General features: G+C 34.4%; 1 protein-coding gene across 3 annotated transcripts; it reads left to right on the top strand.

Annotated features, from left to right (window-relative positions):
• Nucleotides 1-704: 704 nt before the first annotated feature.
• Nucleotides 705-15,654, top strand: LOC124186454. 3 transcript variants are annotated; one of them, XR_006871673.1, is made up of 7 exons: nt 705-890; nt 1,901-2,744; nt 3,291-3,429; nt 3,692-3,828; nt 8,250-8,344; nt 9,704-11,543; nt 13,031-13,166. XR_006871673.1 is itself a non-coding variant. In XM_046578195.1 (7 exons), exons 1-7 carry the CDS (start codon nt 880-882, stop codon nt 13,416-13,418), a joined length of 1,722 nt encoding a protein of 573 aa, XP_046434151.1. In that variant the 5' UTR covers nt 705-879; the 3' UTR covers nt 13,419-15,654. The 3 variants fall into 3 exon arrangements, 2 of the variants coding, with proteins under 2 accessions (XP_046434151.1, XP_046434152.1); XM_046578195.1 differs by having other exon boundaries at nt 9,704-9,811; nt 13,031-15,654; XM_046578196.1 differs by lacking the exon at nt 9,704-11,543 and having other exon boundaries at nt 13,031-15,654.
• Nucleotides 15,655-16,465: the final 811 nt, after the last annotated feature.

A 16,465-nucleotide genomic window follows, 5' to 3' on the forward strand; every position in this document is an offset into this window, starting at 1 on the left:
TAACTCTGGTACAATCCTATCGTAATTTATCAAACCTACGGGTCCTTATTAATTTGTTTCAATTCAACGTCACACAAGATGCTGACTTATATTTCTAAATCTGAACAAATATTCAAGTCAGTCCTGCATTTACAAATCGCAGCTAATATATTTCGGAGCTGCAATAATTATGTTATTTTTGTTGTATTTCCGCTGTTCCGTTGCTGTGTTCATTCCGTTTTCCGACGCGCCAACGTGAATAATGTCGGTTTTAGCCGATTTTGAAAATCATCGGCCCATGTTTGTAATTTTTTTCCGAAAGACTATCCTGGTATCCTGTTCCGAATATATCTGAAATTGTTTCCGGATCAAACCATCGAACGATACTTTATCTATATTGCTCCATGGTTCATACACCGAGAAAAAACGAGATTTGCCATTTTTTATTTTTTTTTTATCGTCTTTTAATCATTTTTATTAATTCGCGTTATGGAATAATTTGAATCAGAGTCAGACTCTTTTCAAAGCTTCGAGTCGCGGTCACCGATAGGACGCTGCGATCACTTGACACGACGAATTCTCGAAACTTGAAAATGGTGCTACCACGTGACAGGGGCAATACAACATGGCGGCGGTGATTTTGGTGAGTTCGGTCGAGTTTTGACTCCGTGGTGCCATTAGCATCAGCATCAGCACCAGCAGGAGCATAAACAGCAACAGGTCAGGATCGGTACTAGTTCCGTTCTCGTATTTCCTTGGAGAGATGAAATGTCCCGTTTTTACACGAAAAATTTGATCTGATTCGCGACTCATCCTCTGTTTGTCGACCGACAAGTAAACAAGTGAAAAGCGGCAACGAATCACCGCAGTTTATAAACAGAGGCAACAATAACGACCACGATGGATAAAAGGTTAAGTATCGTTTGAATTATGCTAATTGGCATCGACGCTGTCGTTCTATTTATCCCTTGAATCCCTCTTTCGATCGTCCTCTCCTCACATTCCTTTTTCCTAGGTCTGTATATGTCATAACCACTTGGCAGAGGGTCAATCTCTTTTTTGCATTAGGTTCTAGACTCTGACATGCATCTTTGTAGAACAATTTCTAGCATTGTACACTTGTATAATATTCAGCATTGACGTTTTTCGTTTGTAAATTTGATTTTCTTTGCGACAATGCTGCGCTTTTGTATCCTCGTGACAATTTTATACTCATTTAAAACGAGATCCAATGAAAGTCACGATTCTCGGATGACGTGTTGTCATTTGTTTTTTTTTTTTACTCGATTCAAAGATCTTGAGTAAGATTTATAAAAGAAAACGTCAACCAGCGCTGAATTTTCAGCAGCAAATAGCATTTATGTCATTAGGAATTGCCTAATTGTCGAAGATTTTCAGTAGGTTTTAAAACTTTTGGTTATCAGTTTCGATCTGCAGTTAGAAGCGATTGTTTCGATTCTTAGTCCCGCTGTTTGTGTACTGATTTTTTTCAATCGGGTGACATTGAAAGATTACTATATAGTTCGTACTGTATTTGCTTTTGAGAATAAAAGACGCTTTGTTCTCTCTTGTATGTAGCCATTTAAAATTAGAGAAAGAAGTTTTATAAATAGGATGGGTTTTTTTGACATGTGCATGCAACAGTGCAAAAACAACCCAAAAGCGATGCAAGAGCGCCGTGGAAACCTAAGTTCCATGCAACATTAAATTCATTCGTGCAATTGAAAACCAGCAAAAGACCTACTCCGAAATCCAAATATTAACCAAAAACTGCAAGTGAAATACCCAAAACCGATCCAAAAAGACCCGGAAATTGAATTGCAATCGAAGAACTTTTGGTTATCTACTCTACTAACTAACAAGAACGCCCAGTAAAACAACAATTAATTATATACCAAGAAGAAAAAAATAATTTTTACAGACCAGCTGACAGTCGTCGAGATCAAACATCTCAACAAAAATCAGGTCACAGCAGCAACACTGCCAACAGCAACAGCAATAACTCGCATAATCATCATAATAATCGCTATTATATCAAAAAAAGTAAACGACGAAATAGCAAAAAGGGAACCGGAAGCTCGCCTCAGACAGGTGAATTATCGCAATGTGTTGAGCCGCGCCAACAGCAGGAGCAGCAGCAATTAAACTCACAGCAAAAAAGCTACATCTCTGCGCTTGCGAATTCCGCAGCTGAGACGGACTACGGTAAAATTTATTGGCAACAGTCGCCGCTCCAGCAACAACTACGGGCTACCCAAAACAGCCAGCGACTCTTCACAGCCGCTTCGGATCCAGCAGTTTGCGGCTATTCACCGATGCCTCTGACCTACGCAATGGAGCCCGTTTCCTTGCCGCCCATGTATCAGCTCTTTCAGCCAGTGCCGAGGCCCAGTTATCACAGCTATCACGGCAGGGGGAAGCAAAATCACGCTCAGGGTGCATCCGCCATCTTAGGAGGAAAAATGACGCCGCCGTTCAACCATCTCAACGGATATTCAAGTCTGCAAGAGAATAACGTCGGCTATTCGACAGGCGTTGGCTATCAAAACGGGGATTACACCAGCCTGCCGCCTGCTGCTAACATCCAAAATGGCGTCGCTGCTCAAGAATTAGGATCTGAACATAGGAGGTACTCCGATCCTGGACTTGGACCTCTCGAAATACCTAAATTTGGCAAGAGCGATGACTCGGAATCAATTGATAGCGGGAGTTCTGGTACTACTGTTGGAAGAAGCAATAAACTCGTCCTTTCGCTGATTGAACAGGTAGAATTTCATGTCGATTTCTCTGAATTTTGCTGTTTGTGTTTTCTTTCAGGGTTTATACTTGTCGCAGAATTCTAATTAACCAGGAATACAGCAAGATTGGCACGTTGTTCAGGAAGACTGCTTCTTTAGTGACAGTTGTGATTTCGCTGTGTCGTTCCATAGTGAAATTATGAATAGTCTCGTCAATTCGTTAACCAACTCTTACCGTTCTTCACAAATTCAAATGTTAAAGAATCATAACAGTAGCTTGTACATAATAAATTGAAGTTCTAAAAATGAATACAATTAATTTGTAAATTCAAGTTTGGCAGTCTCTTAATTAGGTTCTAGGCTTTACAGAGTTAGCAAAGGCAATTGAGAATTCGTTAGATATCTTATCGTCGCATTAATCTTGAGAGTTAGATTCCATGTGTCTTGACAACTGAGATTTGAAAGGTTGATCGATCGGTCATTATGTAAAAGATAAGAACTTATCACTCGTTCATTTATTCACATAATTTTAGTTTATTTTAATTTAGTTTAATTATTTTTATTACTTTTCAGGTGACAGCATTGAAGGAGAGCAATAGCCAGCTATTCAAAGAACTTCATCAAACCAAAGCCGAACTAGAAACTGTGAAAATGGAATTGACCAGATTAAAACAAAGCAGTTTCGCCGATTATCAACCCGGAATGTTATCAGGTTAACCCTTCACGATATAAAAATTATTCTAATTGATAAGTTTGGCAAAAAAAGTTTCAAAATCGACAAAATCAATTATGTCACAGATATCGATCATAATTATAATTTAGCTTATCGCAACGATCGAAAGTTCTCGAGGATATAAGAAAGAAACATATGTGATTAAAGTACGATTCTACAAATATACGATTCGATACAAACTGCATTTTAATATCAATTTTTAAATTACTAACAACGGTATTTTTTCTATCTATGTTCACAGATATTGTCAGGGAAATGAGAGAGGCGGCAAAAGTACGCGAGGAATCGTTAATATCAAAAGTAAAATCAATGATGAACGAAAAACAGCCATTTTCATCAATCCCCGATACGTCGACGACGGAATTGGATGAGTTGAAGGTAAAATCATAGATTTTTGTCATTTTTTATTCCACTTTGTGCCTTTTTCAGCGTCTTTTTCTTTCCTACGGAAAATCTCCCGATAATTTTGAATTTATAGTGAATTATGGAGAGCTTTCTTTATGCTGCTCGAATGTTCGTCGTTTTTTTCAAAAAAAATTGTACCCAATCTTACACTCATCGATTAAGCTTCTTCGCGACAAACATTTTATAGCTCAATTACTCAATCGATGCAGACAAAAAATTTTTTTTTATTCAATAATAATAAAAATAAAATCCAAAATTTGATATATTTGTTGAAGTCGATTTTTATAAATCTCTTGAAATGCGGCTTATTGTTTTGTCTACTTTTTTGTTGTTCTTTTCATCTGGCTTCGTATTTCATGTCAATTTCTTTGTAAAATTTTGATAGTTTAGACTCTGTAGTATTTCAATTTCGTTCTGGAAAACCCGTTATTCATTAAAAAATATTGAATCCAATAAGTTTTAACCAATTTAAAAATATTCCTTCACCTTTAAGTGATAAACTAAAATATGACCTACGAATTGACATCGTGTGTATTACATGAATCAGCCTGAATTGTTTTGCCGATATTTTCCCATTCGTATTATTTTTTATATTGTACTTCCTCTCAGTCTTTTATTCTCTCTCTAAGCCACCTTAAAATAAAAACCCAAACATTTTCCTTACACGCGAAAATATTGCATGTTCGGCACCTTTGATCCATCCGCTCAGGGTAAAGACCCTTTTATATTTTCAGGTAGAGGGAAAAACTTTCGTATAGCGTTTTATAAGTGTTCTCACATCCTTTATTATTCGTATTTTTATACCGCTATTTTATCGTAGCTCGCAAAGCTCGAAAATTATGCGTATAATACGGCTCTTGTAACTTTCTTTTAAACAAATTATTCATCCTACGCGAGGAACTGCGTAAAAAAATTATCTATCTAAAAATTACCCTGAAATTAATTATTCTACGCACACAAGAAATTTGCGACGTAGCGTTGAATAATTTTTTACCCGATCAATCTCTAACTTGATCAAAAATCTCAGTATATCTGCTTTCATTAATCGTGAAACCTTTTTTTTCCGATTTTGATCCGTCATTTTGAATTTCAGACTTGCGAAAAATAATTTTCATGGTAAACAAGTCTGATTTCTGTTTTCAAATAACCTGACGGTACACAGAATGAGTCCGGAAATTCCTGCAAACTTTGACGAATCTTTTCGTTTTAATTTCAATCATTACTCTGAAGTTAGTAACGTTGATTCGTATTTCAGAAATGCCGTGTATTTCGTAATTTTAGGAATCTCTGAAACGCAGTAAATTATAACAAGGCAAAAGTAATTCATATTTTCAAATCTTAGCCGCTTGAAGGTTACTAAAAAAATTGCAAAATAGAGATTCCCCTTCAATATTTCGAAACGCCGACGTTACTAACTTCGGTCTAATTTTTAATCGCACTGAAAACGATGGAGTTTCCTGAAAATCATCACAACTATTCGTGATAGATGATACTTACCCTGAGAATATTGTTTTGGCATTCATCCTCCCATGACAGAAGGCCAAAACGCTGAACAGTCGAATTTCAGTGTTTGCACAACGGCCTCTCTCTCTCTCTCTCTCTCCTTCTCTCCCTCAATTTTTATCCCTCTTCCTCCCTTCGCAGTCTCTCCCCTCTTCTCTCTCTCTTTTCTCTCCTGACTGTTTGATTAGGACAACTTAATATGGCCAGGTGGCGACTCAGCCCCGCCATCATCGTCACTGCACCTCTTATTTCGATCCTTCTTTATTATATTATCTGTACGTATTATGTGCTGCTCTATGCCTTGTGTTGGTTCATATTATAAACATTGTCCCGCATTGAGAATCCGCCAGCCTGCAGGATTTTTCTACTTCCGTCGAGACTCAAAAAATTGTCGCACATAAATATATAGAGAAAATTTTTTGACGCTAACAAATATGACATGTCAAAAGAAATGTTTGTTTCCTTACATTCAAAGAAATTTTCCAAAAACACAAATTATCGTTACGAGCACGTTATTTATTTATTTATTTTTTTCAAATTATTGATCGATAGGATAACGTTTCTTTGAATAAAAGTAACATTTCCTTTGTCACGTTCGGTAAATTATAATTAACAAATAATTTCTTTAACTGTGCAGTCATTTCGAAGTTTAGTTGATTTTATCCGCAGACTTGACTAATTCTCATCTCGAGATTCATTTAATTACGTGCCATTCCTATAAATTGCTTGATTTCAAGTTGTTTTCAATCATATGTATAGTAGCTACGTGATTTGAAATAATTTCAAACATATTTCTGTTGTTTTGTTATGGATTTAAAAACGAAAGAAACCCTGTATCGAATTCACGGGATTTCTTTGAGATCTTATACGTAATTGCGCATATTTTATATAATTCAGAATTTCAACATGATTATCCGATTTCGGATTTACGAAACTCCATGATGTTGCATATTAAATTAAATTCGAGTGTCAGGGGTTTTTACTTGGCATTTTTAATACCTAGAACTATATGTTTTCGATTCTGGTAAAAAATGAAAATAGTTGAGAACTGAGCGGTAACCGGAACTAAAAATTTTTTTGCTCAGTGTAAGGAGAGGTTAGAGAGGTAGAGAGATGTACGCAATGATAACGGGTGTAACGGAAAACAAAAAACAAAAAGGACGCTCGGTGTCGTATGATGTTATGGGGGGTGGGGTGGGGGGGCGGCAAACAAAAAATATGGCGGGGGTGGGATTTCATCAGGGACGGGCGTCATGAGCACAGGGCGGGTATGCGGCCACTTAGCGGCTGTCAGGGAAAGGCAGGCCTTTCTCTCGGTCCTCTCTTCTTCTCTTTCTCCTCTCCTCTCCTCTCCTCTTTGCCGGGTTCTCATCTCTCCGCAGGGTTCTCGGGTTACAAACATCCATTAGCCTCATCAGCCGAAAGGCAATGGCTGCCCACGCCATCGGGCATCACCTCCTACAACATTATAGCCACTAAATTCTCCCTGCTGCAATTTCTACCGTATTTAATTTTACAAACACGTATTATTTCGTACATTTATATATCCATTGTACGTTAGGGCGATCCTTACTCAGGGTGTTGGTGATTTTTTTTTTCAGATTATCCCCCAAATCAACTATAAATAATTCAAAAACAATTTCCTAATTCTTTTAGATTTTTATATCAATTCTAACCCGTGCCTGTAAATTGATGGGTGTCACCATTTGAAATACAATTGTTTCGGATACATTCTCAGCATATATTTTATTGTAAGAGTAACGATGTTCGAATCAATCTTTAATTGCGAAGATTTAGTGAGTATTAGTGCTACTATCTGAGAAAAAATTCACATCATCGTACCAACCAATCTCGACGAATTGCACACCCTAGAAATTTGACTTTTTCTTTTTATTTATAAGAAATGCAATTGTATACGTTACCTGGTATGATGATGTGAATTTTTTCTCGGATAGTAGCACTCATGCTCACTAGAATCTCACATTCATGGTTTTTTTCGAACATTATTACTCTTACAGTAAAATATATACTAAGAACGTGTCCGAAACACGTGTATTTTGAATTGGGAAATCCTTTCTCTCACAGGCACGGGTTACAGTTGATATAAAAATCTGAAAAAAATTGTGAATTGTTTTTCAATTATTTATAGTTGATTTGGTGGGGTGATACGGAATAAATTCGTCAACATTCTAAATGAGGACCACCCTGCTGTACGTGGATTATTTTGGTTTGTTGGTTATTAAATTACTCAGTCTGCCAGACTTGTGATACGACGACGAAATCTTGTATTCTTCTTTGTTATTTATGCTTACCATGCGATGTACCTAATTAACAAAAAAAAAAAACAGAACAGTGACGAAGTTAGACGTTAAAAATCAGACTCAAGTTCGTTGAGTCGATTTTTAATATAATTTTTGAAACTACAATCTTATATTTAACCGTATCGACAAAAAAAAAAAAGCACAAACAAAGATATTATATGTAATAAAAACTGCAAAATCGTCAAACTTGAAACGAGAAATTATTTCAGTTCTCAATGAATTCGGAAAGAACCGATTATATTGTCGGTTTGTTTTCTTTTTCTTTTTCTTTTTTTTTTTTTTTTTATTGCCAATTGGTATGAAAAATATCTTGTTATGTTTTCAATTTTATTTCGTAACCGAATCTTTCCACGATTCTTTACAAATTGTGTTCAACAAATTTTTGGATTAGATAATCAATTTTCTATACATAAAATGGAGATGATTTTGAAATTTTATTTTAGAAATTTGACTTGATGCGAGTATCTTGATCACTGTCGTCGGTGTTAAAACCGTTGAAATGAATCAGCTGGCATAACGCACACTGTCCGCGAATGAGAAATATTGAATTTTTTTTTTTTTGCTCCTCAGAATCAATTAGCGCGGATTACTGACGAGAAGACAAAGACTGAAGTCCGGCTTGCCAAAGTTGAGCAGGAATTAGCTGCCCTCAAATCAAGCGCTAAGTGAGTAACTTACATCATTCATACGCGTCATATTATATATTTTTTCAAATATACATACGAGTATACATTGACTGGATTATTCTTCTACACTGTAAACACAATTTTTTATCTCACATACCTGCGATTTTCGTACGATTCTTAATTTTCAACGATCAGCAGAGATTTTTGTCTCCAGATTTTCTTTTTTCAATTGTTCGGAAATACAATTATTATTACCTACGTGAATAAACTGCAATTGAGAAATGAATTTCTAATTAATATAAAACTTTGCAACGAAAAAATCTTGACGTATTATATCGGTATCGTATATTTATTGACTTTATCTATTTATGAGGTATTCCACGCTAAACGGTCCGCATTTCGACCGATGGTCGGCAAATTTCATGTCCGACCAAAATCTCATTACTTACGATTTTGCGAAGAGTATTCCATAGTTTTTTGGAAAATTTTACCGAACATAGTTCAAGTTGGGAAAAAGAAGCGTTGTATAATTTTCAGCTGGACGAATTTTTTTTTCTGATCGCTGGTATTAATTGTTCAAGAGAGAAAGAAAAAAAAAACGTTCTAGGGTACAAAAGTTTTTCGTTAACAAGGCCTTATTGAAATCAAATACGGAGGCCAGATGTTAATACAAAACAGTTTGAAAAAAGTATCATCATGATACAGAATAATTAAAATAAAAATACCCCATCCGCACAATTTGATTATTATACACAAAAATGCACAAATGGGAAATTCGATCAAGTTTAAGAATTTTCAGTTCGTGCATTTTTTTTATAAGAACTTGTTGTCAATTTTAAAAATTTTTTACACACTTTCACGCAGTGATGTGCAGCACAAATTTGCGCACTTGCCGGCACTCCAATATTTTGAGCATCGATTCATTGATCATTACATTTCATCTGCATTGATTTTTGACACTGTAATAAGCTGATTAATCGTTGGAAGACATACAAGCTGCCGATTAATCTACGATTATAATAATAATTGAAGTAACGTTAGGAAATGAAAATGATTTACTTTTACATATTTTTTTTCTGCATAATGTGTGCGTAGAATGAATCGTAATATATTTTAACACGATTAGTTTTCTCTTACAAATTTTACCGATCTTATTTGCAATCTTACTCATACCGATTTTATCGTCAAATTGTGAATTCTGATTTTCGAATATAGGAACTGAGTTTTGTTGTTTTTTTTTCGGAAATCATGAACAAAGTAATAAAAGAAAAATAATCACGGAATCGATTACCGGTTTAAACCTGAATTTGATCTAACATCTTACGGCCGACTCGAATCACCGCGAATAGCGTTGTTATTTTTGATACCTTTGGAATTTATTGTAACCCAATTATATAGCGACGAGGGTCAGGAGATAGTCGCACTCGAAGAAGAGACGCTGGCCTTGCGTCGGGAGCTACAGGAGGCGATGGCGTCGAGAAATAAGGCCCAAAATCAGGCATCAAAGTGCGTAGTAAAAAACGCCGAAGTAGCTGCAGCTTCACCAAGATCTGTCACGCCTGACAACCATCACGTCACCAAAACAAAAATCATCACCACGCATAATTATACCACAGTAACACAGTCATCGCAACCGCAACACTCTGCAGTCATAACCAGTAACACCGATCACGCAACCGCACCTTTAGCATCCCAGAAAAACGATACCGATCCCGATACCGATCCCGATACCGGTCACGTTACCGATTTTTCTCCGATCGACTTGAAATTGTGCCAAAATAATCCACCGAATAACGAAAATACTTTAGCAAAGTTTAAACCGATTTTTGAGGAAGAAATCGGCGCCGATTTTTCAATTTTTAAACACGAGATCGATGATAATATAGCGGCCAAAAATGATTATGTAAATTCTACTTCAACCCCGATGAAGATCGACGGCTCCTGCAATAACGATCCCGTAATAACAAATGACGCGATACGCGCTGTCTTTGACGAGTGTATGCAGGACTCTAACGATCAGGAATTTTTTAACAACGAAACGGATGATCGAAAATCACCGGATATCATCGGCTTGCATCAGGGACTCCGGGCGAAAAATTTCACCCTCAATGACCGCATCGTCGATATCCCGGAAGTTGCTGTTGTCGATGGGAAATCTTTCGGGCGTGTTAATATCGTTAAGAAACCGGCATGCTCGGTTAGGATTATTAATTCAAAAGGCCTCAAACCTCCACCGACAAAGGCGACTTACACCACTGCTTATATATAGAGAAATAGGGAAATTAGAGAACTCATTATTGTTACAAAGGATTTAGCCTGATCATTGAATTCCTGATTTTCACAAATCAACTGAATAATCTCTGAAAATCAAGGAAAACATTTGAATATTTTTCATCTGACAATGCGTATACATTTTTTAGCTTCAATCACTAAAAAATTATTTAACGTAAAAAATTGCATATACTGATAAAAGACCGACGTAGATGTAATTTTCGGTTGATATGTTGAAAATTTGATAAAAATTGCCGAATTTCGATAATCGAAGTTTCTTTTTTTTGTTTTTATGCGCCTTTTTAAACAGTGACGATTTGGAAAAATACATCAACAAACTTTGACATACGTTCTCGAATTTTGAATTTCATTATTTCGCGACGTTACTGTAATTGTATAAACGAAAAAACTGAAGCAATCATATTTTTATAAAAAAATGTATTAATTAAAAAAAAAAAAAAATAAATAAAATAATCGACGCGTTAGTTAATTACGCGATTTTCGGTGTATCTATAAATCATACTATTGGAACGATTAATTTAGAACGTTAGTTGTATAAGTCTTAAGAAATCCGGATACGATTTTTCGAAATTTATAAAATACAATGCAAAGTCAAACTTATTGAACAAGCAAATTGACTCTGTTCCGTTTATCGCGGTTCAAAATATTTCCACATTCCAACCATTTTATCCAACTTTATCCTGACAAAAAATCAAATTTTCATTACACGTATATATATACACACACACACACACACACACTTTTTCATCCATAAAATGGGTCTTCAGTTCGACTATTATTTACAATGGCGCTATTTAATTAAACACTAGAAAAAGACAGAGGAAAAAAAAAAAATTCACAAAAACAAAGAAAACGATTTACATGTATGATATATTGTTGCTGGGGGCTCAACTTACCTCTACTGTACATACGACCCGTCAAAACCAAAAAAACCAAAACAAAGCACGTAGGTTTTTTTTTTTAAATATATCATTCGTTCATTTCCATCTTTCTTTGCATTGTGTTCAATATTATACACGCTGCATGCTTAATTATTTTTCTTGTGTGTTTTGTATATAATATCTTATCTAAATGTATATTGGCTTGAGTTTTTATTGTAATTATATGTGTATACATATATACGATACGTTATTGTACATTTCGTAGCGTTGCGCTGTTGAAAGTAATAATTCGCTTGTACATTTATATTTTTATGGGTAAAAATTTGTTTTCTGCCTTCACAAAAATTACCAAGAATATCTCAATTCTTTTGGCGATTCTCTGTTCGTACGAAAAGAATCTCGCGGATTTCATCGAGTTTTTGATAGTTCAGTTCTGAAAAAATCACATCTATGCATAATACATTCAATAAAAGATGTAGTTTCATTAGAAAAGTTAATAAATCTTGTTAAATTTTCAAAACAAAATTGTTTTTACATGTGAATTGACGTCGGACTTTTTTTTTTTTTGCACATTTTTCGCGTGATAGAAAAAATTTTCAGATTAATGTAAATGTTTGTGTTTGTTTCAACAGTGTCGTGTATGCGTGTGTTTGTGTGTGTATGTACATAAATATGCATGCATTAGTGATTATACTATCTATAATAATGTGTTTTAACTATATACTAAACGCTGTAAAATAATATAAATGCTTATACTATACACATATGTGTGATAATACTTACATATCGTGAAAATTACTGCAGCAAGCGTCTCTGATTCTTTCTCTCTTTTTTTTTTTCATCTCGCGTGAAAATTGTTCAACGCGAAATATGTAATATCGTCAAAACTTTTATTTGCCATTTCTTATTAATCGGTAATAATATCGCATAATCAGATCTTCAATTTTTAAGGTATTTTATCGAATTAGACTGTTCCATCGTTTCCATCGTTATCGCTTAGGATGAAGACACTGTTTGGTGAGATAAAATTATCTTTCACTCCAACGTTTACCAAATTTTCAAATCTTTCGAAAAATTTCACACTGAGCTGAAAAGTGAAAATTTTGTCGGTAATCGTAACAACATTGTTCCTTAATATCAGGGAACAATTTTTATCTACTGCATTTTTTTTTACATATCAAAGGAAAAAGAGAGTTGACTTTTTCTTATATCTACGTGTTGTTACGCAATTTCGTTTTTCAAAAATTTGTCCGTACCGATTTATGAAAGTCGTTTTTTTTTTTTTTTTCTTTCACCAATTCGCTTTAATAACGTATAAAGAAAGAAAGAAAGAAAAAAAGAAAGAAAGAGAAACAAGGCAGAAATAATCTACATCGTAACTGTATTAACATTACAAGTAATCGAAAATAAAACGTGATAAAACCGAGAATATAACACTTGACGGTAATGAAAAGCAGAGAGCAAAACAAAAAAACAAAAAAAAAAAATCCGAAATAATGATGGAAAAAAAATGGGGCCCCATAATCGCCCCGTGTGATTTTTATCACTATAGACTGGAACAATTGGTCGGAATACTTCGGAAGAAGACGAACGGTTCTAGCGTCGAAGATATCGAAGCGGGTCCCGGTATCAGGCATCTCGTTACATCGTCGTCGACGACGATGACTGCAACTTCGATGAACGATAACATCCACGAGACGACGACGACGACGACGACGATTTCTGACGGAAACAGCAGCAGTGCCGATCCCCGTTCACCGGTCAGCTCGATTAGTCTTAACAATTCTTCATCGGGTGACGAATCCTCCGCTTTTGAACCACGCCCCAAAATGCCTACGGAAGCTAATGCTAATAATAAAACGACTGGTACCAGCGATAATTGCGGTTCAATAAACTTTACTACCAGCTTGAACAGTTCCGGACCTGTTACGGATCTTTAGTTAATTACCGTAGTATTCGAATCACGGATACGACAATTGGAGTCTAGTTATGTTGTCGATTATGGGTTCTTTTACATCAGGGCTGGTCGTGAGTCATTGTCATATTTTTGCCAGCTTATTTTGACATTTCAACATATTTTCGATCACTTGGTTCGTTATAGCTAATGACTCTTCTCCCTGTGCCTCGATTAGGTTTCTTGATTCAAGTCAAGTTTAGGTATTGCATTGTTTTTTTTCCTGTCTTGTTCTCATTGTCAATTAAACTGCATTACCGATACAATTTTAATAAACTTTTTCATATCGAGTAACTTACCTACCTATAATGTAACCCACTTTTCGTAAGTCAGGTTACTTATCGTCGTTATAATTACAATTCAACTCGTTTCTTTTTTCTTTTTTCTTTTTTGTTTTTTCCAACCCAAGTGCATTCTTTGAATTTTTGCAACTCAAGTCACTGAATTATTTTTTTCAATTCAAGTGCCTTACTTCAACGTAATCCACGTTTTGCAATTCAAGTTACTACTTACCATTGATACAATTTCAATTCAACTCATTTCTTCTTTTCAACCCCAGTAAATTGTGTGATTGAATTTTTGCAATTCAAGTCACTGAATTCTTTTTTCTTTTTTTTTTCAATTCAAGTGCCTTACTTCAGTGTAACTCACGTTTTGTAATTCAAGTTACTTACCGTTACTGCAATTTCTATTCAACTCGTTTCTTTTTTTTTCTTTTTCCAACCCAAGTACATCGTTTAATTCAAGATTCGAGTCTTTTTCAATCAGCGTTTCATTTAAATCGCAATCAAGGGTTTTCAATTCAAGTCACTGTTTGTTAAATTCACGTCACCAGTATTTTCTTCAAGTAAATTATTTCAATTCGAATCGGGATTCAAGTCTGTCATTTCGACGCAAATCAGTTCCACAATTCCAAAGTCGCTGTATTTCAATTCAAGTAACTTGATACAGTTCAAATTACAATTCAAGTCAGTCGTTCCATTCAAATCTTTTAAACAATTTGTGCCACTTATTCGAATTCAAATATATTCCCATACGGTCAAGTTGATGACTTTCTACTTACCTGCAGCCCTGTGAGTACAAGTCCTGACAAATCTAACGAATTCTATCCGATTCTTTTTTTCATAGTCCGAACCAATAGCTAATATATATATTATATTGTACTTTTCTCATTTGCAATTGTACTTAAACCCCCTCCATATATAATTTATTACAGTTTATACTTATACACACATCTAAGTGTTTGTATATATACACGTGGTCGATTTGAAAATTCTGTATAATGTACAATAACTTATCGTACGTAAAACAGCGCAGATCTTTTTTTTTTTTTCTTTATCCTCCGAGGCGAATATATGCATTGAATATTTTAGTCTCGTAATCCTTGCTCATTTATCATTAACAGTATTGTTTTTTATTATTTTATTTTTTTTTTTTATCTGTCTGTTTTCAATATCAAACATTTTTGTCGAAAGCGTTTTGTGTTACTTCGAACAACGTATTCTCATCTCTAGGTTATATAAATCAGGGTACATAACTTGCAATATAGCCGTTTCTAGGTATACTAATATAAGAATAATACAGTGAAAATAGGAATGAAATTAGACGACTTTTTTCTCTTGTCTAGTTTTGATAAAACAATTATTACGGTAGAAAACAACGCAGATCTTTTTACAAATTAATTATAAATTCCACGTATTATTTAAACTTTATAATAATACCGTTTCTCACAGCATGTATTCAGCCTGATAATGACAATTACAATTAAAGCCTTGGCACGTATTTTGGATAGCATAAATACGTATAAGTATAATAATAATCGTTGTATAAATTCATAGTATTGTTTATAGAATCAAATTTATCGAATACGTATTATAAATAATTAATATTTTATACTCACTGACGAATTTTTCCTCGTTACTTGATTTCCATTATTATTACATCAGAAATAGCGTAAATATTATCGTTACGTAAACGCGAATTAATTCTATAAGGATCATTTGTATTTGGTACTTATCTTAATATATGTAACGTGGATACAGGATACGTATATATATATATACATATATAATTGTCTAGGATATAAAAGTTCTTGAATCTCAAAGTGCCATTATTATAATTATAATCGTTATTACTAATTGTACGTCGGTAATTTATTACTGTAGGTTTAATCATACTTTTGGAAAAAAAAAACTAACGGAAACACAGCCTGAAAATAGATTTAAAAAAAAAAGCAAGTGTTTAAAATCACGCGAAACATAAAAAGTTAGTGCCGAGAAATTGTTCAAGTATGTACTTACAATACGTATACACACCTATAAGCGTTAAGCTTGTATAACATTATTATATTTATATAATATCATATAGTATTTAAAGCAGTAACAATAATAATAATAATAATAATAATAATATAATACCAGTAGTAAACATGATAAACTAATCAAAATGGGGACGAATAAAAAGAAAATAAAAAAACGTCGGAAGATTCTTGACAAAAAAAAAACAAAGGTATTTTCACTCTTCCGGAAATTTTTTCTCTCTTCCTCTGTATTGAAAACCTCGAAGTTGGCAGTGTTATTTTTTAGGCAAAAGTTTTCGTGGATTGTAACAAAGATGGAAGGAATAAAAATTTCAAAAATTAAAAATAGATGGGATGAACAGTTTTTTCACGATAATTTTCATCACCGAGAATAGAAAATAGTCCGTCGATCTATTCGACAAACTTTCCCAATGATCTCGAAAACGGCCGAGTGAAAAATCTGAAAATGATACGAATTGGCAGCGAAATGAAAAAGTTTGGAAAGAAAAATTCTGAATAACCAAAAAATGTATAAATTTGTTTCTGAAAAAATATATAAACTGGGAAAAAGATGACTTTGTTCATTTAGAAAAAGTAAAGGTGCGTCGGCCGAACATTGAGAATCGATTTATTTTCCAGCCGTTACCGGAAAGTCTAGTATCCGTTGCTGTTCTTTCTCATTACGATCGCTGTTGCTATATTTTCTTGCAACCGTTGCGAAAATTTAACGCTCG

This window comes from Neodiprion fabricii, chromosome 7 (assembly GCF_021155785.1).
Source record: "Neodiprion fabricii isolate iyNeoFabr1 chromosome 7, iyNeoFabr1.1, whole genome shotgun sequence".
NCBI classification, from domain to species: domain Eukaryota; kingdom Metazoa; phylum Arthropoda; class Insecta; order Hymenoptera; family Diprionidae; genus Neodiprion; species Neodiprion fabricii.

Bases quoted from the DNA above. Each gene is read 5' to 3' on its own strand.
- LOC124186454 (XM_046578195.1), top strand. The intron at 3,430-3,691 runs GTTAACCCTTCA...CTATGTTCACAG, and splicing joins TCAACCCGGAATGTTATCAG to ATATTGTCAGGGAAATGAGA. The intron at 8,345-9,703 runs GTGAGTAACTTA...CCAATTATATAG, and splicing joins GCCCTCAAATCAAGCGCTAA to CGACGAGGGTCAGGAGATAG.